General features: G+C 43.4%; 1 protein-coding gene and 1 long non-coding RNA gene across 6 annotated transcripts in view; one reads left to right on the top strand and one right to left on the bottom strand.

The window, feature by feature from the left end:
• Nucleotides 1–22,782, top strand: part of PER2 (period circadian regulator 2) — a 56,344-nt gene extending 33,562 nt beyond the window's left edge. For 3 of the 5 annotated variants that reach the window (XM_069975553.1, XM_069975551.1, XM_069975552.1), the window contains exons 11-23: nt 78–231; nt 337–445; nt 1,655–1,783; nt 2,937–3,027; nt 3,775–3,925; nt 4,998–5,098; nt 5,261–5,629; nt 7,770–7,982; nt 8,111–8,955; nt 9,044–9,227; nt 9,338–9,527; nt 10,163–10,313; nt 22,356–22,782. In XM_069975553.1, the coding sequence (XP_069831654.1) occupies nt 78–231; nt 337–445; nt 1,655–1,783; nt 2,937–3,027; nt 3,775–3,925; nt 4,998–5,098; nt 5,261–5,629; nt 7,770–7,982; nt 8,111–8,955; nt 9,044–9,227; nt 9,338–9,527; nt 10,163–10,313; nt 22,356–22,454 (2,786 nt within the window). In that variant the 3' untranslated portion in view covers nt 22,455–22,782. The remainder of the gene's footprint in view (nt 1–77; nt 232–336; nt 446–1,654; nt 1,784–2,936; nt 3,028–3,774; nt 3,926–4,997; nt 5,099–5,260; nt 5,630–7,769; nt 7,983–8,110; nt 8,956–9,043; nt 9,228–9,337; nt 9,528–10,162; nt 10,314–22,355) is intronic. The other 2 variants (XM_069975554.1, XM_069975555.1) reach the window with 2 other exon arrangements.
• Nucleotides 3,023–17,263, bottom strand: LOC138795876 (uncharacterized). Its single transcript, XR_011363679.1, has 3 exons — nt 17,166–17,263; nt 16,233–16,328; nt 3,023–3,188 (listed from the first exon to the last, which is right to left on the bottom strand). It is a non-coding gene; the product is annotated as an uncharacterized lncRNA (long non-coding RNA).
• Nucleotides 22,783–24,885: the final 2,103 nt, after the last annotated feature.

The raw sequence follows: 24,885 nt of genomic DNA, 5'->3' as shown, positions 1-24,885 counted from the left end.
TTACAGCTATAAGTGTGATGGCGCCAATAGGATAAAGAATACAATTCCCCTGTCCATGATTTTCTTCTCCTCCTCAGTTCTGCAGTTTGGAGGACAGCCCTTTGACTTTTCTCCGATACGATTTTGTGCAAGGAATGGAGAGTACATCACCATAGACACCAGCTGGTCCAGCTTCATCAACCCCTGGAGTCGCAAAGTGTCTTTCATCATTGGCAGACACAAAGTCAGGATGTGAGTTCGGCCTACGCTTTGTGTATATATCATGTATAGTCAATTTGCGGTCTCCTGTGGGACATATTTATTATTATTATTTTTTTTTTAATATATATATATAAGGGGTCCTGTTAATGAAGACGTGTTCACTGCTCCCGTGTGCTCAGCAGATCGGTCACTTCAACCAGATATTCAAGAGCTCACAGAGCAAATACATCAACTTCTTATGCAGGTGATTGCTGTGATGCTGTTGCTAAATATTTATATCACATTCACTGGTATAGGATCCCACATGTCTGCCTCCAGGCACCAATGTTTTACTAATATTAACATCTTTGAGTTGTCCTCCTCCCCTATGATATTGGCATTTTTAGTGATGATCAGTATGACCGCAGTTACTGTGTCTGTAGCAGCGGACAGCAGAGATACCAGTGCTGCTTCCATTATCAGCAGAAGTCCAGGAAGGCTTATAAAGGTCTGATGTTTTATCTGTAGTAGCCTCCGTATTGGTTTACCCCCAGCTTTTGTAAAAGACACTATGACCAAGAACCTACAGAACTTAATGAAGGCATAAGACAATGCCTCGGTGATCAATACTTTTCTTCTTTTTAAGATAAATGAACTTTTATTACTCCCACTGCATTTTGTGGGCGATCCCATTCCTCGTAATTTCTCACTTGCCAGCTTGTATTTTCGGCATGTATTAGAGTAATCCAATGCAAGTCATGTTACATTTTAATAGCTTTTCCCACATGCCAAGAGCCTTAATGCTTTATACATCCAAATAGTTGCCCTCCTAAAATCTGCTTCTAAAAACTGCCAAAACTTAAAGGGGTATTTTGGAGACGCAAAAAATTATGTTTAATACATTGCTTTAATAAAGTTATATTACTTTGTAAGTTTTTTTTTTATTTAAATGCACATATATACTTCTGTTGGCTGGCACCAGTTAGGGGCAACACTGCCCCTCTGCTGCCACCAACTTGTGTGCTATGCAAAGCAGGGACCCGTTCCCCCTGTGTACTGTATATCCTTGTACCCCTGTATACCCGGGGTGGGCAGCTGTCTGACACAATCGTGCTGTCCCTCACTTTTTGTACAGTGAGCGGTGATTGCTATCACCACTCACTTTGCTTCTGGTGCTAGTACACCATCGGCTAGATGACCACCGGCCGAACAATTATTGAAGGTGTATGGCAGCCTCCTGACTCTCTAGCGACAGATTAGATGGATAGAGAGAAGGGTTGGGGTTGTTGGATTTCCACTGAAAGATTAAGCCGGTACCAGAGCACTCTGGCTGTGGCTTACCCCTTCCCATCGAGAACACATGAATGTTCTGCCATGCTGTGCATGGTAAGGTCGAGAGAGATTGCTGTTAGCCAAGAGTTATTGGAAATGTATGGCATTTTAAGAGGCTAATGCATACTCTGTGTCCCATCAGCCTGTCCAAAACAGTGGCTCCAGTGGATATGGGAGTTTGGGCAGCAATGGATCCCATGAAAACCCGATGAGTGGAGCTTCATCCAGTGATAGTAATGGAAACCTCAATGAAGACATTAAAGAGAAACGTGTAAGTGGAATGAGTGGCCAGATTGATGTTGTTTATCACATTGACTTATTATACCACATTATTTCTCCCTCCCTCATTTATTTCCTTATTCCCCTAATTTATTCACCCTCCACCTTCCCTTTTAATCTGATACCCACTAATCCATCCCCTTTACTTGTCTTCATGCATATGCATTATCATTTCCCTCTCCTGATCAGCTCTTAATCCTTTCTCTTAGCCGCAATACAGATTAGTATAAAGATTGTTCTTTCTTCCTAAGGGTGATATGTAATCATGTAGAACACCGGAACCTTGAGGCTCTCCGGCTGAGTCCTACACTCTTGCCGCTGCTCCCCTCCTCCTTGTGCTTCCCCATTCCTTGTCGTCTTCCCACTCGCCTTGTGTGGGCAGATAGCAGACTATGGGCTCTATTCCCAGTGACAGCATGCAGTTTAATCCATCTATATGATAGACATAGTGAGAGTGGCCCACCTGCATGAATGTGCGTCAGACCTGAAGCATACCAATGTTTTTTTTTTTTTTTTTTTGAAGTACGGCACAGGCTATGTGCGTCATCACAAGAGGGGGGTGCTATTTTGAAGTGGATGATGCCATATTCTCGCGAGTGGGTGTTTGGAATCTGACTCTGCGTCTGTGATTAATACAGCATGCAACGTGTAGACTGACTCCTGTATAATGCATATGACAGTTTAAAGCCATCACAGAGGGTTCCCGTATGCTAAATGCAATATTAAATGCACTGCTGTCTGTGTATTATGTGCAAAATGGTAATAGGAACAGTGTCTTGCAAGCAGAAACTACTCCTTATATGTGAGGTTATTAAATACAGGGGCTCACCCAGAGGCTCATGTAAGAGAAGTAGTGCCACACTGTTATACACGGATGGGAAGCAATTGATTAACCAATTTGCTACGTCATACAATACAGAGGGGCAATCAATTTGCTGACTGATAGACAATCAATTGATGCGTTAGCGAAACATGAATATGACGCATTTGCTGCTCTAAATGGTAACCATAGGGAATATCACTTTTTCTATGCACTAGATTTTACATATGACCCCTAGTTTGAGATACAAGTCTAGTAGATATATAACTGCAGATATTGATGGATATTATGGTACTTTATTTAACCCTTCCCATTATACTTGCAGGAAACTCATCCAGGTCGTAGATCAAAAGATCTGAGCTCTAGCAGCCTGGAAACTAAAGGTCACCAGAGTGTTGAGGGCAGCCCTGAAGCAGGTGAGGAAAATGACACGTGACACGAGTCAGAAGCTAGCCTTTACAACATCAGAGCGTTCCATAGTCTGACTGGTCTTGCAGTAAAGAATCCGCGTCTGTGCTGGTGGTGAAACCTTCTTTACTCTAGAGGTAGAGGATGTCACCTTGTCCTGGTTACAGACCTAGGAGTAAAAAGACTATTAGCCAGAATCCTGCTCCACACTGATGAGGGCAAATACCCCGAAACAGCTGTCTGTGGATGGATGCCTGGCTTTGGTAAACCTTTGTCATGTCGCAATACTCTCAACTGAGTTAGACTTTGATGCAAAAGGGGCCACCCTGGTGTTTCCCTATTTATGTTCCAATATGTTGCAATCCCAACAGAGTGGGTGTCAATGGGCAATGTATCAGGGTGGTTGGTGATATCCCCACTGTGATGCACCACTTGGCAACAGATTTGCCTTCCCTGGAGGGATATCTGGCTATTCCTGTTTTTTGACACTCACAACTGAGGCTCCACAGACCCCTTTTTTGCATATTTAAAATTATAGGGGGAAATGTATCAATGGACACTCTTGGGTGAGTACTTTGTTGGATTTCTCTGAGCTCAGTGATTGCTGTTTTGTAAAAAGATCATAAAAATATCATACAACCCTTTTAAAATGTATTTATTTTGGAGTTGAGCCTGGAAGAAAGCAAAGCTGGTTTTTTTTTTGCATATAACTAAACCCATGATCCATCTATCTAACACTATTTTTATTCTCTCAGGTGCCAGCCATAGTGGGAATGGTGGTTGCAGTAAAGACATCAATAGTGGAGGTTCAGGAATAGCTGCCTGCCCCGCACAGAGTGAGCCGCTGCCAGTGAAGCAGCCCCCCTACTCTTACCAACAAATAAACTGCCTGGATAGCGTTATCAGGTGAGATGATAAGAATATGCATTGAGATAGACTGTTTTGGACTTTGGAGATTATGTTCCGAATGTCATAATAACACCCTGATAGGGTTTTTTACATGAATAGAACTTTACGCTGCTAGATCACTCAAAATATAACCCAGTTCTAATAATTAAAAATAATTTAAAAAAAAAGCTCCTGTGACTAGATACTGCTGTAAGATACTTGTTATGGTGCCCCCTGGTGTTTGATTCCCGCTCAGAGCATCCATATGATGTGTTAGTGGTAGAGATGAGCGAACCGGGTTCGGGTTCGAGTCCATCCGAACCCGAACGATCAGCATTTGATTAGCGGGGGCTGCTGAAGTTGGATAAAGCTCTAAGGTTGTCTGGAAAACATGGATACAGCCAATGACTATATCCATATTTTCCACATAGCCTTAGGGCTTTATCTAACTTTAGCAGCCCCCGCTAATCAAATGCCAAAAGTTCGGGTTCGGATGGACTTGAGCATGCTCAAGGTTCACTCATCTCTAGTTAGTGGTCAAACGTGATCGCACATTGATTGATAACAGCTTCTTATCAGTACTGGACATATTAGTTAGTTAGATGTTCTGAGTGGAAATCAAAACAGCGGAGGAGGGGGCGCCATAACAAGTATGTCATCGCAATATATAGACTCTTCAGTTAGCTAAAGAAAGCAGTATACTAGCTGAACATCAATAAGACTTTTGGATATTTCATATACTTCTCAGTTTAGCTACTCCAAGCAGAAATAAAGGGGCAGAGCACCTGCCACTGAGCACTTTTGCGCCTGTATTCTAACGATTGTTGGGCTCTGAGCACCCCGACCCCCACAGATACAAACTTCTGACACGTCGGTTGTTTGAAATAATAAGTACACTCTACGCTGAATTCACACATTGTGACAGAAAACGTGCAATGTGCAAGTGGTCATTTACTTGCAGTATCGCTTAGACAGCTGCATGTCTCCATCTATGTCTAACTTTACTTATATTCAGGTATGAATCCGTTTGGACAGAATAAATTTACTTAGAGAACTTCTGTAATGTATTTTTCCTGCTATATCGGTTTAGATACCTTGAGAGCTGTAGTGTCTTGGTGTCTGGAAAATGTGAGCTTGTGTCCTCTGAGAACACCTCTTCTGCATCTGATGACCAGATCCAAATGCAAGGAGGTGAGTTTGACCAATATAGGTGGTTATCATCTTTGTAGCTGTGTATTTGTTCAGTTTACTACCTGGGTTGGGGAACTTTACCTTTTCTGTGCTTTGTGCTCTTTGTTGCAGAAATTTAAACCCTAAATTAGTTTAATCTTATCTGTATGTTTCATGATGCAGATGGCCGGTGTCTGTCAGGGATGATGCACAATCTGCCACCATTTCCCCAGAACCGCTTTCAGAACCCTCAGACTATACCAGGTTGTGGTCCAGGTTCTACAATCAATTCTATTTCTACTGTGCCAAGCACTACTCATGGCCATCAGCCAGTAGTACTCGCTGCTACTATTCCAGGATCTGCTGCCACATCTCAATCTGTGCCAGGTTCTCTACCGCATCCAACACTTGCATCCTTGCCTGTTCCTAGCACTGCAATCACACCGCTTTCTATGGCTGCCAAGGCTGAGAGTGTGGTATCCCTTACCAGCCACTGTAGCTACAGCAGCACAATTGTACACGTGGGAGACAAAAAATTGCAACCCGAACCAGGTATATATATATACTAACAGGATTCGTGGATAAAGATGATATGGAGAGTACGTGGGATTTGTTAGGCTTCTGCACATTACAGAATATGTGATATTGTATGATATATGTGAGGGGTTTTTTTTGTTTTGTTTTTTTTTAAACTCCTGTAACAATTTGTTACCGTGAAGTCCGTACTGAAACCACTGTTAGTGATGGGTGCCATTATCATCAACTACCACCACTTCATAATAATGTGCATAATCTGCCTAAAGTGTTTCCTACACTCAGAATAAATGAGAAGTGTCTAATCGTTGGGGTTCTGATTGCTGGGACCCCTAACAGTACAGAGGTCCCTTCTCTCTCAAGTGAATGATGATAGTTGAGTAAGTACGCTACCACTCCATTCATTCACTATTGGATTTCCGAAGATAGCCACAGGCTCTTCTCTTCGGTAGTCTAATATCTAGTAACTGGAACAGAAGTGTACATGCTTGACTCTCGCTCTAATCACTTGGAGAACAAAGTGACCCTGTTCTTGTGGTCTTTGGGGGTCCTAGTGATCAGAGCACCAATTGGATCCTTATACTCTATGCTGTGGGTAGGTGACATGCTATAATGCTAGGATAGCCTCTTTATACAAAGTCGTGGCGGCTGTGTATAAGCTGCTTTTGTGGTAAGACAAATGACACTTCTTAGTAGATTGCCGTTTGCCCTGTCATATTTTCTTTCCATGCTGGAGTGTCATAGAGGCCGGGCCGAGCTGCAGGATGCACATCCCCTTGCTTCCCTGCATGATTGATGTGTACAGGGATGCTAAATCCTGGACACTGAATACCAAAAAGAAAGAAAAAGTAAAGCACTATAACCAACCACATTTTTTAAATAAGATAGCTTTATTAAACAACAGGCTATTGGTTAAAAACACTTAAGGGGAATGTAACATCAGGTACATTTGCTTTAAGTGTTGCATATGAATAAACTGGCGCAGAAGTGGGGAAGCCGGTGCCACGGTTCTTTTTTTGGACTGTGGCCTAATTCCCGTGCACGGCACCGTTCTATTACCGAGCATCAGCCTGGGCTGAAGAGCTAAAGGCAGGCCGCCCTGCCCCCAGTAGGAGGAAACCCCCTCCCATCTGTGGTTCGGCTCCATTAGAATTAATAGAGCCGCTTCATAGAGGAGCGGTGGGTTCCTCCCACTAGGGGGCGGTTTCCAAGGTTCGGTAAAAGGACAGCAGCATCGGCTCCCCCACGCCGTCACCATTCTATTCATATGCAACACTTAAAGCAAATGTACCTGATGGTACATTCGCTTTAAAATAAAATACATATTGCGCACGTGGGCTGGGTGCAAAAGAACCCTCTGCAATAAGGCTAAATACAGCTAATAAGTATAAAATATATAAATGCACTGTAATGCAAGAGTGTTAAATCGTAAGAGTAACGGGCCATAGAGCAATATAACAGCAATATCTCTGGCGAAGCTGCCACAGGCAGTGCAATGCGTTGGTCATACACTACTCTCTGCTATTGGTGGTACAAGGAACTATTGCTAGTTATAGTTAGTGTTTTATGGTCTGTTACTGTTGTACCCCATACATTGTATCTATAATGATGCTCTTTTGATTTATATGTGGCCATGATGGCTTGAATTGCTATATTTGGTGATAAAAACTTTTTCTATGTCTCCTGACATATCAAAAGGTTTTTTTTATGTTTTTTTTAATGACTGGAACCTTTAAAGCATGAAAGATGAGGTCAAAGTTTTAAAAAGCGATCAGTCTGGGACTGCACACTCAGATCACTGCTAAGCAAAACTTTGACATATCTCTACAACATATGCAGAATCCAGGGTTCAACAGAACCACGGTAGAAACAAATGGCAAAAAATTTAATTAAAAGGAGAATGTACATTGGTCGGCCAGTAAGCAGTGATATAGACCCAGATGTAAAAAATTAAAGATGTTCTCTACTTGGACGCTGATGAAATCTGTTTAAAAACTTCTAACATGTTGTAGATATATAGGTAACATGATAGTGCCCATTTTAGTGCTTTTATCACTTGGTGTCAAAGAAAGAAACTAAACTGCTTAGTCTATTTTTTTTTTATAAACCTACCAGATAGATTACATATAACTTTTTGTATGTTCTTGCTTCTGGATAGAATTGGAGGATGGGCAGTCCCATTCAGATATCCCACCAATTCCACCCAGCAACACTGAAAAGGAACCTTATAAGCAGCTTGGGCTAACCAAAGAAGTACTTGTAGCTCACACCCAAAAGGAGGAGAATGATTTTCTCAGTGGTTTCATGGATGTGAAGAAGCTAAGTGCCTTCCAGACTAGATGCAACACCTACATGCATGAGAAGCCAGGAGGTGAGTCTTTGAAGGGTGCTGGACGCATTGTTGTCGCTGTGTGCCGATAAAAGGTTCAGTGCTTATAAAGTAATATGGATTTTGTGCTAGAATGTTTTGACATGTGCAAGCTTTCTTTTCCTTTACAGCCCTGCGATCTCATGCTCCACAAGTTGCAGATCCTGCTGGAAGGAGAAGTGGGAAGGCACGAAAGTCTAAAGTGAAACGTGTGCGGCCAGAATCCTGGGATAGCAGCAGTTCTGGAGTACCCCAGGCCCACCGCTGCCCTCTGCCGGGGCTAAATACTACAGCTTGGTCCCAGTCTGACACCTCCCGTGCCAGCTGTCCCCCTCTACCCTATCCAGTTTTGCCTGCTTATCCCTTACCAGTTTTTCCTTCTCCTCAAATTCCAGTGCCAAATGATAATGGTATTCCAATGCCTAATGTACCGTCATCCAATATGCAGCCTTTCCATGCCCCTCTGCTTACACCCATGGTAGCTTTTATGCTGCCTAACTACATGTATCCACCTAACATGCCAGCCAATGTGTATCCTGGGGCAGCACCCTCACATCCATTTCCAGTTCCTACACCATTTTATACTCCGCAAGCAACATTTCCATCATCAACGCCAACCTTCCCTGTTCCCCAACCTGTATTCACTCCTGCCCATCATAGCTTCCCTGTCCCGCAGCCATCCTGTGTCCCTCAGTCAGTGCAGAGTGCTTGCCCCATGCAGCCATTTTCCTATCCAGCTCCTCCAAGTGAGCCAAAAGTGAAGGAAGGAATTTCTCGCTCCTCCACCCCCCGGGATCCTCAGTCTCCCACTCTATTCCAGTCTCGCTGCAGCTCCCCCCTACAGCTCAACTTGTTGCAGTTGGAAGAGTTCCAGAAGGCTGATCGATCAGAGGGTGCTGCTGGTGTTGCCGGCCCTGGCGCTGGCGGTGCTGTGAACAGTGCATTTATGCCTCAGCCCTGCAAAGATCCTGATTTGGTAGTTACAATATTCCTTCATTACTGTATATATATCAATTTTTGGCTTTGCAGTTCTAGTTCTCAAAATATTTTATGTAATCCCCCAGCCTATATCGCAGACAGGATTCCCCACTGATGGACACAATAGTGATGCCGTATCTACCGGCAGTGACCTAATGGATATTCTTCTCCAAGAAGATGCATGTTCTGGGACATGCTCAGGATCATCTGCAGTTTCAGAATCGCTAACCTCGGGATCCAATGGAAATGGGACATCTGGGAGTCAGACAGGTGGGTCAGGGAAATTGCTTGCCTTGAGGACACCCTTTTGCATAGTAGATGTAGCGTTTATTTCAGTATATGTTCATTATGGTACTCTAATGAGCCTCTTGTGTTTACAGGGAGCAGCCAGACCAGTCACAGCAGCAAGTATTTTGGAAGCGTTGACTCCTCAGAGAACAATCAAAAAACAAGAGGGACGACATCTAGAAGTGGCGAGTCTGTTATGAAGTATGTCCTGCAAGATCCCATGTGGCTTCTAATGGCCAATGCAGATGAAAAGGTTATGATGACATACCAAATCCCCTTACGGTAAGCTTGGTAGAATTGGACCCATAGAGCAGCATAAACTAGAGCTAGAAATGCTGAACAGAACAATGTATTCTGTTCAAACATTCTCCTAATATGCAGGAGAATAGGCTCCGTGCCACAACACTCCCTCCACCTGCTGATTGACAGCTGTCCGCCTATACACAGTATAGACAGACAACTGCTATTCAGTGGTTGATGGGCATAAGGAGCTGGTGCTCATGAATATTGAGGCCTTCTGAGCACACGCAATGGAGAGGACTAGTGTGCAGTTCTCAGAGCCTCGTTATTCAGGAGGATATCTCAGAATTAGCTGAACACAACAATATACATTATTACATATTACATGATACATTATTCTGTTCAGCTTCTCTGTCTCGGGATTTCTGCTACCCTTCAATAGGACAGCAGAAACCTACTGAAAAGTCTCTTTAAGGTCCCTATACACTTTAGTCAAGTTGTCTGGATTTGCCAACTATTTTGGGACCCACCGTCTAAAGTGTTTAATCCTGTAACATGAAATATTGTGGGTCTTGACTCCTTAGCAGTAAACATAGGTTGTTGTAAAATTCGATTAGACTTCTCATTGGAATACTTTGTTAGAGTGTCTGTTAATATATGTGGTTTCTTAATAATAGGGAGATTGATGTAGTTCTGAAAGAGGATCGCAACAAATTGAAATCTATGCAGAAGCTTCAGCCTCGTTTTACAGAAGATCAGAAGAAGGAACTGGGAGAGATTCATCCATGGATACAAAGAGGAGGCCTTCCACGGGCAGTTGAGGTTGCAGTGAGTTTACATTTCTTAAAGGGGTTCTCCAGTTTAGAAAACCCATTGTCATTTACCCTAGTATTACCGTATTTTTACGTTTTATAAGACGCATTTTTTAGCAAGAAAATATCTTGCTAAAAAGTGCCTGCATCTTATATTCAGGAGACAGGGCAGTCTGACACTGTCAGACTGTCCTGACTCCTTTCTTGATGGGTCAGGTACAGTGCTGGCTGTTCCGGAAGGCTGGATAAGCTGCGCAGTCCTCTCCCTTCTCCTCCTGTCAGTACTGATCAGTAAGATCAGTCCCCTCCAGGAGAGAAATCGGGAGGGGATATGCACTGCAACTTACTGAGCTGAAGGACCTTCGGTGATAGCACAGTCATGTGACTAATCACATGACTTACATCCCGAAGGTCCTACACTTAATGGGGTAGTGCGGCGCTAAACAATTATTCACTAAATAACACACATTACAAAGTTATACAACTTTGTAATGTATGTGAATTCCCCCCCCCCCCACCCATGCTAGACCCGGAAGTGTAGTGCTCTATACTCGCCTGATTCGTGTCGACCCCCGTCTGCCATCTTGTGACAATGACGTAGTCTTCGGGAGGCCGGCCGGACCGCACCAGCCCTCCTTCATGCCGGCCCCCCCTCTGCGGCGTCATCAGCTGCTCAGCCGCGATTGGCTGAGCACAGTTCTGCTCAGCCAATCGCGGCTGAGCAGCTGATGATGCGGCAGAGGGGGACGGTCAGAGCGCTTTGGCGGGCCTCCTGAAGATGACATCACTGTCCCAAGATGGCGGACGGGGTTCAACACGAATCAGGTGAGTATAGAGAACACACTTCTGGGTCTAGCTTGGGGGGGGGGGGGCACGGGGAAGGGAGTCATTCACTAACATAACATACATTACAAAGTTGTATAACTTTGTAATGTGTGTTATTTAGTGAATAATTGTTTAGCGCCGCACTACCCCTTTAATTTATCATTACTACAGAGCAGCAGAGGTATGTGTGTTACCCTGTGTGTGTGGATACACATTGTGTGTGCCTGTGGATACGTTAGTACAGCTGAGTGTGTATGATACAGTAGAGCCAAGTGTGTATGATGTTGTTGTGTGTGTATATGATGTAGCAGAGCTAAGTGTGGTGTTGCTGGGTGTGTATGATGTAGCAGAGCTGAGTGTGGTGTTGCTGGGTGTATATGACATAGTAGAGCTGAGTGTGTATGATGTTGCTGGGTGTATATGACGTAGTAGAGCTGAGTGTGTATGGTGTAGCAGATCTGAGTGTGTTGTGCATGCAGCAGCTGTGTATGTGTAGGTACAAGGCACTGTCATTTTAATAAACTTTGACCCCTTCACTGCATTATCCCCTTCATGTCTTTAGACCACCAGGGAAGTTTAATTAGCATGAAATATTTTTTCCCTGCTTTCAGTGGTCTAAATCAGGGGTGCGTCTTATAAAGTGAAAAATACGGTAGTTTCTGAGTTAGAGGGCTGTGGGGGTTCTCTGTTCAGGATCCTTATCTCTTGGACAGAGTGAAGAGTGATTATATAGAGCACTACAGTATCGGCCCTATTACAAGGAACGCTAATCTGTCACATCGGGCCGACTTCGCTAGATTATCGCTCCGTGTAATAAAGACAATGATCATTGGTTGATAGTGTCTCTTGGTCCTGACCTAAAATCATCAGATACCGGTCATAATAAAGTAATAGTCCATACATTACCTGTCCCCGTTCTCTGATGTCTTCCTGTTTTCTCCTCGCAGCCTTCAGTGCAACTTTAGAGCTGGTCTCTGAAGTGACAGGCTGCTCAGCCAATCACCAGCTGAGATGGGACGACCGCAGAGCCTCTAAAATTGCACTGACTGCTGCAGGAAGCAGGGAGAAAACAGGTAGACACCGGGGAGCATGGAGAGGTAATTTAGGAACTTTATTATCACACTTTTAAAGGAAGGGCTTCACGGACGTTGCTAACAATCTCTGTGCAGTCCTTGCTGCAGGATAATCGAACCGTCTAATAGGCTCACTTAATAAGTGCCGATCTAGCAGACCATTTAGAGCTCTTCAGAGCTCTCTGACACAAGACTCGGAGAAAAATCTGGGAACAGCTTCAGTATCACGCCATAGAGATGTAAATGAGCTCATTTCCTGGGCCTATTCCACGGCCCGACAATCGTTTAGCGAGGGCTGCAGGGACATAGTTACCGATGTCCTTGCAGCCCTTGTTTCATACTTTACCTCACCAGGCTGCAGGTCTTTTCCTTCTCCCGGTCCCGTGCCGCAGCAGCTTCGGAGCAGCCTGTCTGAACTGACAGACCGTTCAGCCAATCACTGGTCACGGCGGTCCCGGCCAGTGATTGGCTGAGCGGTCTGTCAGCTCAGACAGCCTGCTCCAAAGCTGATGCTGCTGCGCAGGACCGGGAGAAGGAGAAGACCTGCAGCCTGGTGAGGTAAAGTATGATATTTTCAAATTGTTGGTCGCCTGCTGGGTGGCGACTGATGAATCTTTAATGAACGATCAGCCAATGACACGATCATCGGCTGATCGTTCTCTCTATTCCAAGGATTGATAATCGCTCCGTGGAATAGGCCCCATAGACTTTAGTTAGTTAGAATGACATTTTTAGTTACCAAATTAAATTACATATACAGTGTTGCCGCGTGACTGTTCAACTGTAATAATTATACAGCACATGGTAGGACTATTCCTGTTTGGTTTTACGCCATGGTAGCAGCCTACCATAATATATGCTCCTGACAAGCACAAAAACACGACTTCCATGGTACTGACCCTTTTATAGACAGAATAATTCCTTCAAAATCTTATCACCATTTAAAAATTCCTGGTCACATTGGTGACTGTTTGGTTGCCATGTGAAGCACTAAAATTTGTATATTTCGCAGTGTGATTCAGGTCATTAATGGCATATACCAGTCCTCTTTAACTCAAGGGCGTCTGATCGGTGCCCAGAACTGAACTGAATATTCAAGATGTGCCTGCCCTAATGCTTAGTAAAGCAATGAGATTATGTTCCTGTTGTGTGAGTCCAGGCTGCTTCAAATACACAGCAGGATCCTGCTGGCCTTAGAAGGAGTCGAATGATATTGCATGCTGTTCTGTAGTCTCTGACCTACTAAACACCCAGATCCTTCCCTACACTTATTCTCACACTTTTCTGAATTCTAATTTTTAAAACTTTTTTTTTTTTGCTTTGTAGGGTGTTTTTCAGCATGTTTTACAGGACATTTTCTGTGCTTTTTCATGAAGATCAGGTCATTGCCTGCAAATCTCCTCTGATTTGTAGTGCTAAATTATGTGTCAGATTATACAACATAACATGCTTGTAAGAGCGCAGAGCAGCAAAGCATGCATGTAATGTGTGAAATAAGTGACATGTCACTTCTCTTTACAGTCATTATTATAGCCGTAAAAAGAAAAAAAAGGGAACTGTGTGGCGTTTTCTACCAAAGCATTAAAGGGATTATCCAGGCTTAAAAAAGCACAGCTACTTTCATGTAGAAATAGCACCTCCCCTGTCCTCAGGTTGTGTTGTTGTAGTACAGTTCGGCTCTATTCACAATGGAACTGAGTTGCAAAACCCACACCCAAACTCAGGACAAGGGTTTCTGGAAGTAAACAACAATTTTTTTGTAAGCCTGGACAATCCCTTTAGGGTGCGTTCACACCTACAGGATCCGCAGCAGATTTGATGGTGCAGATTTGATGCTGTGTTCAGTTATTTAAATGAAATCTGCTGTTGATCCGCAGCAGAAAATCGGCTGTGGATCCAGTAAGTGTGAACGTACCCTTAAAATGGACGTTGGGAATAAAATTTTTCTATGGGGCCACATGACAACTTAAAATGTTTTTTGAGGGCCAGGCCAATATACTTATTTCTGGTGAGGATAGTGGTGAGACAGGAGTACTTCCTAACCTTTTCCACCTTGGGGCACCCTACAGAAACTTCATTCGGTGACTCACAGGTGACATCTTTGATCTGAGGCATCACTTTCCCTTTTTCTCTCCATCTGTCCCAGACCACCATGATTTTTTCCCGCTACAATTCATGTCTTCAGAGCCTGCCAGACAAACATCTTAAGCTTTGAACTTTTTCCTTCAACTTCCCTCCCTTTTTTCTACCTATTAGCTCCCATACAGTAGTAATTCTGCTGTTTTGGTGTCATGCGCAGTACAGTCAGTAGTTATGTGGGCTGCCCCCAAATATTAGTTATATCCCAGTCTATGACCTCCCCATAGTAATAATGTCCCCTGCTGTGGTGTCCCCTACCAACATAGTAGTGATGCCTCCTACTGTGAACCCCCACATACTGAAAATGCTCCTGTTGTGCACCCCCCACCCACAGTAATAATGCCCCCTACTGTATACAGCCCCCCAGCCATAGTAATAATGATCCCCCAGTTGTGCTTCAACATAAAAAAAAAAAAACATGTCATACTCCAGCAGTCTGTGAGCCGCAGGATGTCTTGTCCTTGCGCCTACTGGAGAGATCACGTCCCGTCTGCTCATAGGCTCATAGTGCCCACAGACAGTGACCATGAATAGAACAGCAGGACGCTGACAGGTCCTGCTGCTGTATTCTGCTTCACATGTTTAGCCCGCTGCACGGCCACAGCTTCTGAGGATGCTCAAAGGGGGACGTGGGCCAGTCAGGATTAGTTAGAGGGCGGGATGTTGCCCGCAGGCCATGCGAAGCGCACATCTGCTTTAAGATGTCTCCACGCATTATTCCTCCTCCACCAAATTTTACAGCTGACACAATGCAGTCAGGCAGATGATGTTTTTCTGTCAGTTACCAATCCTACATTGGTCCACCAGGTGGCAAATAGAGAGAATCAAGTGCCATCTAGTGGCGACGTGCTTTGCACTGCTTTATTTGACACTTGACTCATGACACTGTTTTGGTATCTGTAGGCTCTTTAGTAGAGGAGCGACTTTACCGTACAATCTGCTTATTAACCTGCTGCTTTTGAAGTCTGTGCTGCTCCGTGCCGCTCCACCCCTGGTAGCTGGAAAAGCTGGATCCAATCCTGGGAAACTTCAAAGGCAAAAAGCAGATTGCTGAGCTAGCATGGCGATTTGCTTTGTTTTGTACTGTAAATTTGCTTATCTCTACTAAAGAGCTTACAGATGCCAAAATAGCGTCAAGTTTCCAATGGAGCGGTGTAAAGCACGTCGCCACTAGATGCTACTTGCTTCTCTCTATCTGGCACCTGATGGACCAATGTAGGATTGATGACTGCCATCTCACTCCTCTCTACTCTTTATAGTGACCTATTATACTATTATATCAGTAAAGGCAGACTACATTGGTAGGAACAGAAGATGTGGCAATGGGACTTAGGGTGTGTGTGTGTATATGTGTGTGTAATATATATATATATATATATTATATGGTGTTTCCTCGGTTCTTGAGCTTAATTTGTTCCGGAAAGCAGTTTGAGAATCGAGCAGTGCCTTCCCATAGCAAATAATGTAAATGTACTGTACTGTATATGCACTCCAGCAGTCTTATACAGTACAGGATGGGAGATTGTGATGCACTGCCTGTACTACTACTGTACTGTATTCAAAGAGAGAAAATGCCAGGGCACTCACCAATGAACGTGGACGACGTGTTCATAGTCTGGTTGGGTACCCCGGAAGAATTCAAAGATTTCGTAGAATACCTCAATAGTAATGAACTAAATATGAATTTCACTTATAAATACAACAGCACAAAAATAGAATTTCTAGATGTCCTCGTAGAAATAAAAAACAACAAGATCACTACAACCAGCTATAGAAAGCCTACGGCATCAAATACCTATTGACATCACAATAGCTACCACCCACACCATGTTAAAAAAGCTGTCCTGTACGGACAATACCTGCGATTACGCAGAATAAATAGTGAAGACTCCACTTACCTTGAACAAGCGGATGAGCTCACCACGAGGCTGATGGTGCGTGGGTACAGCAAGTCGCAGTTGGAAATTTCCAAAAACAAAGCGATGAAGCTGAACCTGTTGAAAAATAAAAATATGAGCATAAGGAGAGGGAGATCAGAGGATCCACGATCAGGTTTCGCTTTCTCGTTTAAATTCAGTCCCATAGCTGATCTAGTAAAAAAGGCAATAAATGAGAACTGGTACATGATACAACAAGACCCTCTCTTCTCAAAAATGTATACTGAGAGACCATTGGTTTCCTTTAGAAGAACCAAAAACATTAAGGACCATCTTATTCATAGTAGGTTAAGCGACAATAGAAAACATAAAATTCTGAAAAATTGGCTGGCAAAAAATCCATTACAAGGCAATTATAGATGTGGACATTGCAACTGGTGTAATTATTTCTTAGAAACACACGCGATTACGCTGGATGGTCACACACATCTTGTCAGAGATTTTATCTGCTGCAGAACCAAACAGGTAGTTTATGCCATAACATGCACATGTGGTTTGTTCTATTTGGGAAAAACCATGCGAGCCTTAAACCGTGTGTGTTCATAAAAACGCCTGTCTATCCGCACTGGGCAGGGTGCAACAAGATTAATACAGCATGTTAATGATGTTCACAAAGGTGACATTACGGTCCTAAAATTTATGGGTTTGTAACGCGTCTCTAATGCAAGTAATATAGATATTAATAAAATATTGTTACAAAAAGAGGCGCGTTTGATAGTGGTCGCTGGAGCACAAGGTAATCTGGGTCTCAATGACCGTATAGACCTGAATATATTCCTCTAAAACATTGTATAGATATAATGTTCTTGTCCTTGGTTTTTTAAAAAAACATTGTCTTTTTAAATTTATTGTGACGCCCACCTCCCTGCACGTCATGTTAGTAGGTGTACTTACCTATGACGAACAGGAAGGGGCGTAGACTGACGAAGCGTGGAGACGCGAAACAGCTGTCCTGTGGAGGGTGTCTAGCGTCCACCCTGCCGCCTGCTTTTAATCTGTAATGAAGATACAGCACGTTCATTGGTGAGTGGCCTGGCATTTTCTCTCTTTGATGACTGTTCACACGTAGCTTTGCAATCTGCGCAGTGAGCACCACTATAGCTGTATTGACATTATCAACACTACTCCTATCTTCGTACATAGGAACCTAGCTGCATGGAGGTGGTAGTGCAGATAGCTGCTCCTTACAAAGACGTACTGCACTGTATATGTACTCCAGCAATGTTATACAGTACTGTACTGTATGTGAAGCCTCACCAGTGCTAAACTCACCAGTAGTACAACCCACCATCCACGCTCGCAAAAACCTTCAGATACCGAATCCTTCAAGACTGGGTGCTCAAAAAGTGTTTGAGAACTGAGCACGAGTTTGAGAACCAAAGCAAACTTTCCTTGAAAATGCAGTTTGAGAACCGAGGTACCACTGTATTTATTATATACCATCGGCACTTCTCAAAGTACTGTTTCCGCCATATTACCATTTTCATTTGAGTCCCTTGATAGCATACATGTGTTGTTACACTATGGCCTTTGTTTAGATCTCACAGCGGCCTGGTATCTGGCGAAGCTCTGCTGGTTAATTCAGTAATCGGATTGTTCTCAGCAGATGCTATAATTGGCTAAAGGATAAGTCTGTTCTGGAAATAGCCGAGTCTGTCTGGTACTGTACAATTTTGGAGCACGGTTGGCCTGACCTGAGAACACTAGTCACTACATTTAGATCAGAGTGGGAATTACAGATCTGGAAATGTACGGGCTATAAACGTGGTTGCAGCAGGTGGTGGTTGTTTTTGTGTATAGTGTCCTGTAACTAGTACACATAAGGATTAGGCCGTACACGTGCGCTTCTTACTATGAATATATCAGAATCAGGCTAAACTGTGTGAACCTTTCTTAAATTGTAATTCCACATTACCCTTATATAGCAGAATGATCCAATAGTGGCCTGTAAGGTGTGACTGTAAAATTCCTCTAGCTGGTGGTAAGCTGCTGAGAGTAACTTATTGAAACTGGGGCAGTTCCATTACAAACACCCTTTAGAGCCTTACCTCCTGGGGCTGAAAATGTTGCGGCTATTCTATTGCAGTATATATGGTGGATTGTAGTGGTATGGTCAGTAAAAAGTCCTGCATGACTAGAAGATCCAGATGAGGGAGTTCAAAATGACATGATGTGGTGCTTCCTATGGTGGCCGGAGATGTAGCGACAATGCTGGTACAGAGCAACATGTCAGTCATCCTGGCGGGGAGAAGAATCTGGGTGAAGCGGTCGCTGCAGATACTAGAGCAGCTGTATTACTGTCTTAGGGTGCGTTCACACTTACAGGATCTGCAGCAGATCTGCAGCAGATTTGATACTGTGTTCAGTTATTTAAATGAAATCTGCTGCAGAAAATCAGCTGCAGATCCTGTAGGTGTGAACGCACCATTATAGTGCGTTCACACCTACAGGATCTGCAGCTGATTTTCTGCAGCAGATTTCAGTTAAATAACTGAACACCGCATCAGATTTGATGCTGTGTTCAGTTAACTGAAATCTGCTGCAGAAAATCAGCTGCAGATCCTGTAGGTGTGAACGCACCCTTACTGTGTTATTTTACAAAGCTAAACAAACATTATTGACGGGTTAAGCTATGTTTACTGTGTCAAGCAGTGGCGGCTTATGATATTTTTATTTTGGGCAGCTGCTCCTGGCCTGGGGCCTCCTGAGGGAGCGTATGACCACCAAACATGACAAAGGGACATATGACCACCAAACATGACAAAGGGACATATGACCACCAAACATGACAAAGGGACATATGACCACCAAACATGACAAAGGGGCATGTGACCACCAAACATGACAAAGGGGCATATGACCACCAAACATGACATATTTCTGCTGTGATTTGTGCAAAATCACTGCATAACTACTGTGGTTAGCAGTAAATTAGCTGTAATCACAGCAGACCTTGCCGCAGGGAGGTCATTCAGCAATGCTTCTGCACTCTACAAGACCATAGACATGTGACTATGATGTCCTCAGCGCACTATAAAAGAGGGGGAGGAGAAGAGCTGTAGGTATGTGGGAAAAGGAAGGGGGCCATCGGCTAGTCTGGGTTGGAGGTGGGGGCAGGATAAAAATCTGGGGCGGTGTGTGTGGCTTTACCTGCAACTTTGTGAAGAAGAAAAAGAAGCTACAGTGAGTTCATCAGCAACTTGACCTCTGGGCATTACAAAGAAGCTACAATGTTGCAGATAAAGCCAGTCAGGGACTTGTTTACATCAGCCATCTCAGGAGGGAGGGGGGAAGAGGGGGAGACAGAGAAAAGCTCACACACAGATTTTTGTGTTTTCAGCAGAAAGCAGCAGCTCCGAACTGGGGGATAATGTATGGAATGAATTCACTGGCCAACAAATTTTCAAAAGTTGTTTGGTTCCGAAATAAAATTAGCCATTTCTTAATGATTTTTATGTGCTGAATTCAAATATCACAAGGAAAAATGTTAATTGGCTCTAGTTTCTATGATATGGAAGAGTTCTCATGTTACAGTTTTGTGAATTGTATAGAATACAGTATAAGGGTACAAACCCACACACCGTATACGCAGCAGATACGCAACAAATACGCAGCAGATTTGATGTTTTAGATTTGATGCTGTGTTCAGTTATTTAGATCTATTCTGCTGCGTATTTGCTGCATATTTGCTGCGTATCACAGCAGTAAAACATGCTGCATATACGGTGTGTGGGTTTATACCCTAATAGCCGACAGATTTATTACTTCTGCAATCCTAAGGAAGCAAGTTTACTGTTTGTAAACTTTTGAAATATATTCATAGGAAACTTAGTTCTATCTGAAATCAACTACACTTTACAGGCAGATCTAAGAATTTTTACAAATTAATTATGTTTATTGAACTCTGTACTGTAGGCCCTTATTCAATGGCTTCTCGGTGCATTTACACACGTCTTTTGTATTCATACATGGGATTGTCTCTGATAACTGTCCAACAGTAATCTGCAAGAATTGATGGCTTCCATTGAGGCTAGGTTCACACTGCGTTTTTGCAATCCGATTTTTTTTTCATTATTTTTTTTTGCAAAAAATGGATGCATTTGTGTGCATCTGTTTTGATCCATTTTTCCATTGAAAGATCCGTTTTTTTTAACGGACACAAAAACGTAGCTGACACTACTTTTGTGTCCGTCAAAAAAACGGATTCGTTTTGTTCCTTTTTTTTTTATATAATGGAAGTCAATGGAGGAACGGATGCACACAAATCCATTCAAAAACGCAGTGTGAACCTAGCCTTACCCTGATACCTTTTTTCCATATTGGTCATTCTAAGATGATGCAATATACCAGTTGATGATGCAAACTTTTCCTAGTGTTGTATCACAGGCTGTGAGAATTATAGAAAGTATGTCTGTATCTTGAAAATTAGAGCCAATTTCAAAATTTGAACATCATTTTCGATTTCAGCACCCCAAAATTAGTTAGGATCAACTATTTTCATGTCGGAACCTTTTTGGCCGTTGACCAGTGTTATTATTCTCACCATGGGCAGCAACATATCAAAAGTTATTAAGGGTACCTTTACACGTAGCGGATTCGCAGTGGATTTCACGATAGGAGTTTGCAACGAAATCTGCTGCGAATCCATGTAGTGTGAATTTGAATAGGGTTACATATCCGCAGCAAAATTTTCATTCTGCTGCGGATATGTAACCTGGCCCCTTTAACCCCCTGCAGCCCACAGCCTGCGCCCAGAGCATACATTACATACATACAAAGGTGGAAAACCCCTTTAGGGCACCTTCACACATAACGGATTCACAGCGGATTTCTCACTGCAAGTTTGCAGCATTACCTGCTCGGCACCGCAGCTGCATTTGAGACTCCCGGCTCCAGTCGGTCCCTATCATCCAATCAGTACACGGCAGCACTGATTGGCTGATGGGAAACGATGGGAGCCGAGAGCCTTACATGCAGCCGCAGCGCCGAGCAGGTAATGCTGCAAACTTGCAGTGAGAAATACGCTGTGAATCCGGTATGTGTGAAGGTGCCCTAAAGGGGTTTTCCACTCAAACATGATACTAAGACAGCTCTATATCATACTCCAATCTGCAGATATGGGATAATTTATCTTCCCATCAGCTGACATTCTCATTAGTAGAAGGTTATACAGTAACAAATGTATACTACTCTGATAGATGCCACTGTGTCATCTGCCAGGTAATTGCTCCAATATGTGCCTCAACTGAGCATTTCAGGACGCAGTGTTAAGAGCCTTATGTAGACCTTTTCCTATAAAAGCTTGTTTTTGCGGAGAGGAGATGAAGTTCTGCTGCAGTTGTCCTGGGATTTAAAAGTTTACAGGAAGGCAGCCGGAGTGGCCTGCCAGAAAGCCTGTAGAGCCACTGGGGGTGGGGGTCACAAATGGCACCTGCTGATATCTCCCTTTTGTGCATGGGATGTTGGGGATGAAGATAATTTTCTTACCTTCATCCTTGGCTTCATTTCCTTTTAGTTTGTAGTTATATCCTTAGGATGAAACGGTGGTTTGATGCACTGGGGGTGGGACTACTGCCCCAGCTGGACTGCTCTGTGGATATTCATTGAGAGGTGGGCCATCTGGGGGCGGTAGTCCTGACCCCAGTGCTCCAAACTTCTGTATTATCCCAAGGATATAGCTACAAACTACACAGAAACCGCACCGAGGATGAAGGTAAGAAACTTACTTTCATGCTTGGAGTCCCATGCACAATTTATTCCCCTTTTTAAGGGTACAAAAGAAACAAACAAACAAAAAAACCTACATCCCTGATGGAGTTCGTCTTTCGATCAGCCTTGTAACAAGTCAATGTTAGTTAAGTGTTATAGTTTTTGAAACACATGACTGTGTCCAGTTGTGAAGAGCATTAGGGAAAATTCATCAAAATCTATGGAAAGAAAAAGTAAAGGAAATGCCAACCAGTGTCTGTAAAATAAAAGGTGGGATCTCACTGGGTGCTTTGGGAATCTCCTCTATTTTTTCTTTTCACCAATATGGAGGCTTCTTGTGGTCGACATTGGTCACATTGTTTTGTTCTTTTCCAGGGCTGCATTTTCTGTAAGGAAAGAAGTTCAGATTGTGAAGACTTTACAGACTCTCTCCAGGATCTGGAGCTCAGTGGGATCATGGAGTCATGTGATTAAAGATGCAGGGGTCCCCCCCACCCCCTTCCCGACAGGGATCTCTCACCATCCAGTGAACTTCTGGATACAGATCTGTCTGAAATGTCCTCACAGGAGTGTTTCTTACTCCGTCCCATCTCGTCTGGACAGCGGCACTCGGACTGATTACATTTCATTCAGTAGCAGAACTCTCTGATATAATGTGACTCTTTCGTGGCAGACGTATTGTGTTTGGAGACCGGCTGGCGCCATCTTTTCCTGATCAGGCTGGTGGTACATGGCCTATGGCTTACCGATGTACTGTTATGTGTTATTTATTTATAGCTGGCCTATGAAGGGTTTTCACCATCTAACACTGGATTATTGCTCTCCCTTTCTAGTAACACTTAGGCTAAAGAAGTCCGTAAAGGGCTACAGGTAGGCTAAAGCGTCACACTGCATTTTACACGGAGGAACTTTTATCTTTTACGTTTTCTCTACTTTATACAAAAGCTATTTTTCAGGCGTTTGATAATTATAAAATTTGTACATATATTTTTTTTTAACAATTCTTGGAGCACTGGATCGGAGGATGATAGCAGTTTTACTTCTAGGATATAGTCTAAACCCTTTCAATGTGATTTGCTTCCTCAACCATTCATGGCATCCAGATGTAATGACATGTCATATAACATTAAAGGGGTTTTCCACTCAAACATAACTTTTGATATGTTGCTGCCGATGGTGAGACTAACAATTCATTCCATACTTGTAATTATCTATTCAGTCTCCTTCCCCCAGCTCTCAGCTGCTGCTTTCTGCTGAAAACACAAAAATCTGTGTGTGAGTCTTTCTCCCCCTCTTCCCCCCTCCCTTCTGAGAGAGCTGTTTAAACAAGTCCCTGACTGGCTTTCTCTGCAACATTGTAACTTCTTTGTAATGCTGGGAGGATTAATCACAGTGAGTTCATTAGCAGCCTGACCTCAGATTAACCCTCTTAGCATTACAAAGAAGTTACAATGTTGCAGAGAAAGCCAGTCAGGGACTTGTTTAAACAGCTCTCTCAGAAGGGAGGGGGGAAGAGGGGGAGAAAGACTCACACACAGATTTTTGTGTTTTCAGCAGAAAGCAGCAGCTGAGAGCTGGGGGAAGGAGACTGAATTGATAATAACAAGTATGGAAGGAATTGTTAGTCTTACCATGGGCAGCAACATATCAAAAGTTATGCTTGAGTGTAATCTGCAGAGTCTGGTTGTTGCTTGCAGTACATGATCCCATGCATTTGTCATGACAGTCTTGATAAGCAGTTTAGACCAACAATCTGTTACTGGTGAGGGACGGTTATGTGGAGAAGCAAGTGCGGGATGCAGCACAGTCACTTTACATCAGCTTCTCAACCCCCCTCTAAACTCAAAGACTCTGTGACGGAAGTGCAGACCACTGTGCCTGTCTGTCCATCTGCATCCTATAACCCTACAACTTAATGTATGTTCCATGTAGCAAAATGAATATTTAGCGCTGCAGTGCGTCACCTTCTGTGTCCAATACACCAGGAGTCTTTCACTGCATCCTCTTACCATCACCCCTCCACTTATTGTGGAGCTCACTGTGGAACTGCCTAAGGGTATTCATTAACATTGACTGTTACCTGAAAGAGGTTGTGCCCAAATCCTAGGCTGTTCTGTGATATTCAGTATGTGCCCCTGGCCCAATTATGTCTTGTTTGTCCTAACTTTGGTAGACCCAATGGCAGTAAAATAACATTTTATTTTTTACAATGTGTGGTGAATTATTTTCCATTTTGTTTATTTTAGAAGGAAATGTCTAAATGTTGTTAACCCTTTAAAGGGGTACTCCGCGCAAAGATAAAAATCCAGGAAGGGCAGAGGGTGGTGGGAACATAATAATGAAGTAATACTTACCGGGCCCCTGCAGCCACCGTCACCTTCCAGTCTCCTGTATCTCCAGTTGTCATCTTCACTCAAAAGGAACTACCTGCACAGCCAGTTGGTGACTGCAGAGGCGTCCTGCTTCACTCACTGATTGGCTGAGCAGGCATTTCTGAACAGTGTTGTGGCCACACAGGATTGGGAGATACAGGAGACCAGCAGGTGACAGTGAGTGGTGGCTGCAGGAGCACAAGGACAGGTAAGTATAACTTATTATTATCCCACTATTCCCCTCCCTAGCTATCTTGCCTTAGCTGTTTTAAACACCATTTGGTGATATGCTTTAGAGCAAGCCCCATGGGCGTAGACAACAACGGACAAGACTTGTACCACTGACATGATTTGGAATATTCTGAGAATATTGTGTGACCTGGTTAAAGAAGTCATTCTACAGGGAAGCGGAAGCTGAACTTTGAGCCCTATCTACTGATATATCTATCTGCTGGTGTCACCTTTTGCTTTATTGTAGTACAGATGACTGTACAGAAATCTTCTGCATATCTACCAAACACAGAACAGGAAGT

Source organism: Dendropsophus ebraccatus, chromosome 6, assembly GCF_027789765.1.
Source record: "Dendropsophus ebraccatus isolate aDenEbr1 chromosome 6, aDenEbr1.pat, whole genome shotgun sequence".
NCBI classification, from domain to species: Eukaryota; Metazoa; Chordata; class Amphibia; order Anura; family Hylidae; genus Dendropsophus; species Dendropsophus ebraccatus.
Note: the sequence above shows the minus strand (reverse complement) of the source record. Positions and strands in the feature narration are given on the sequence as shown.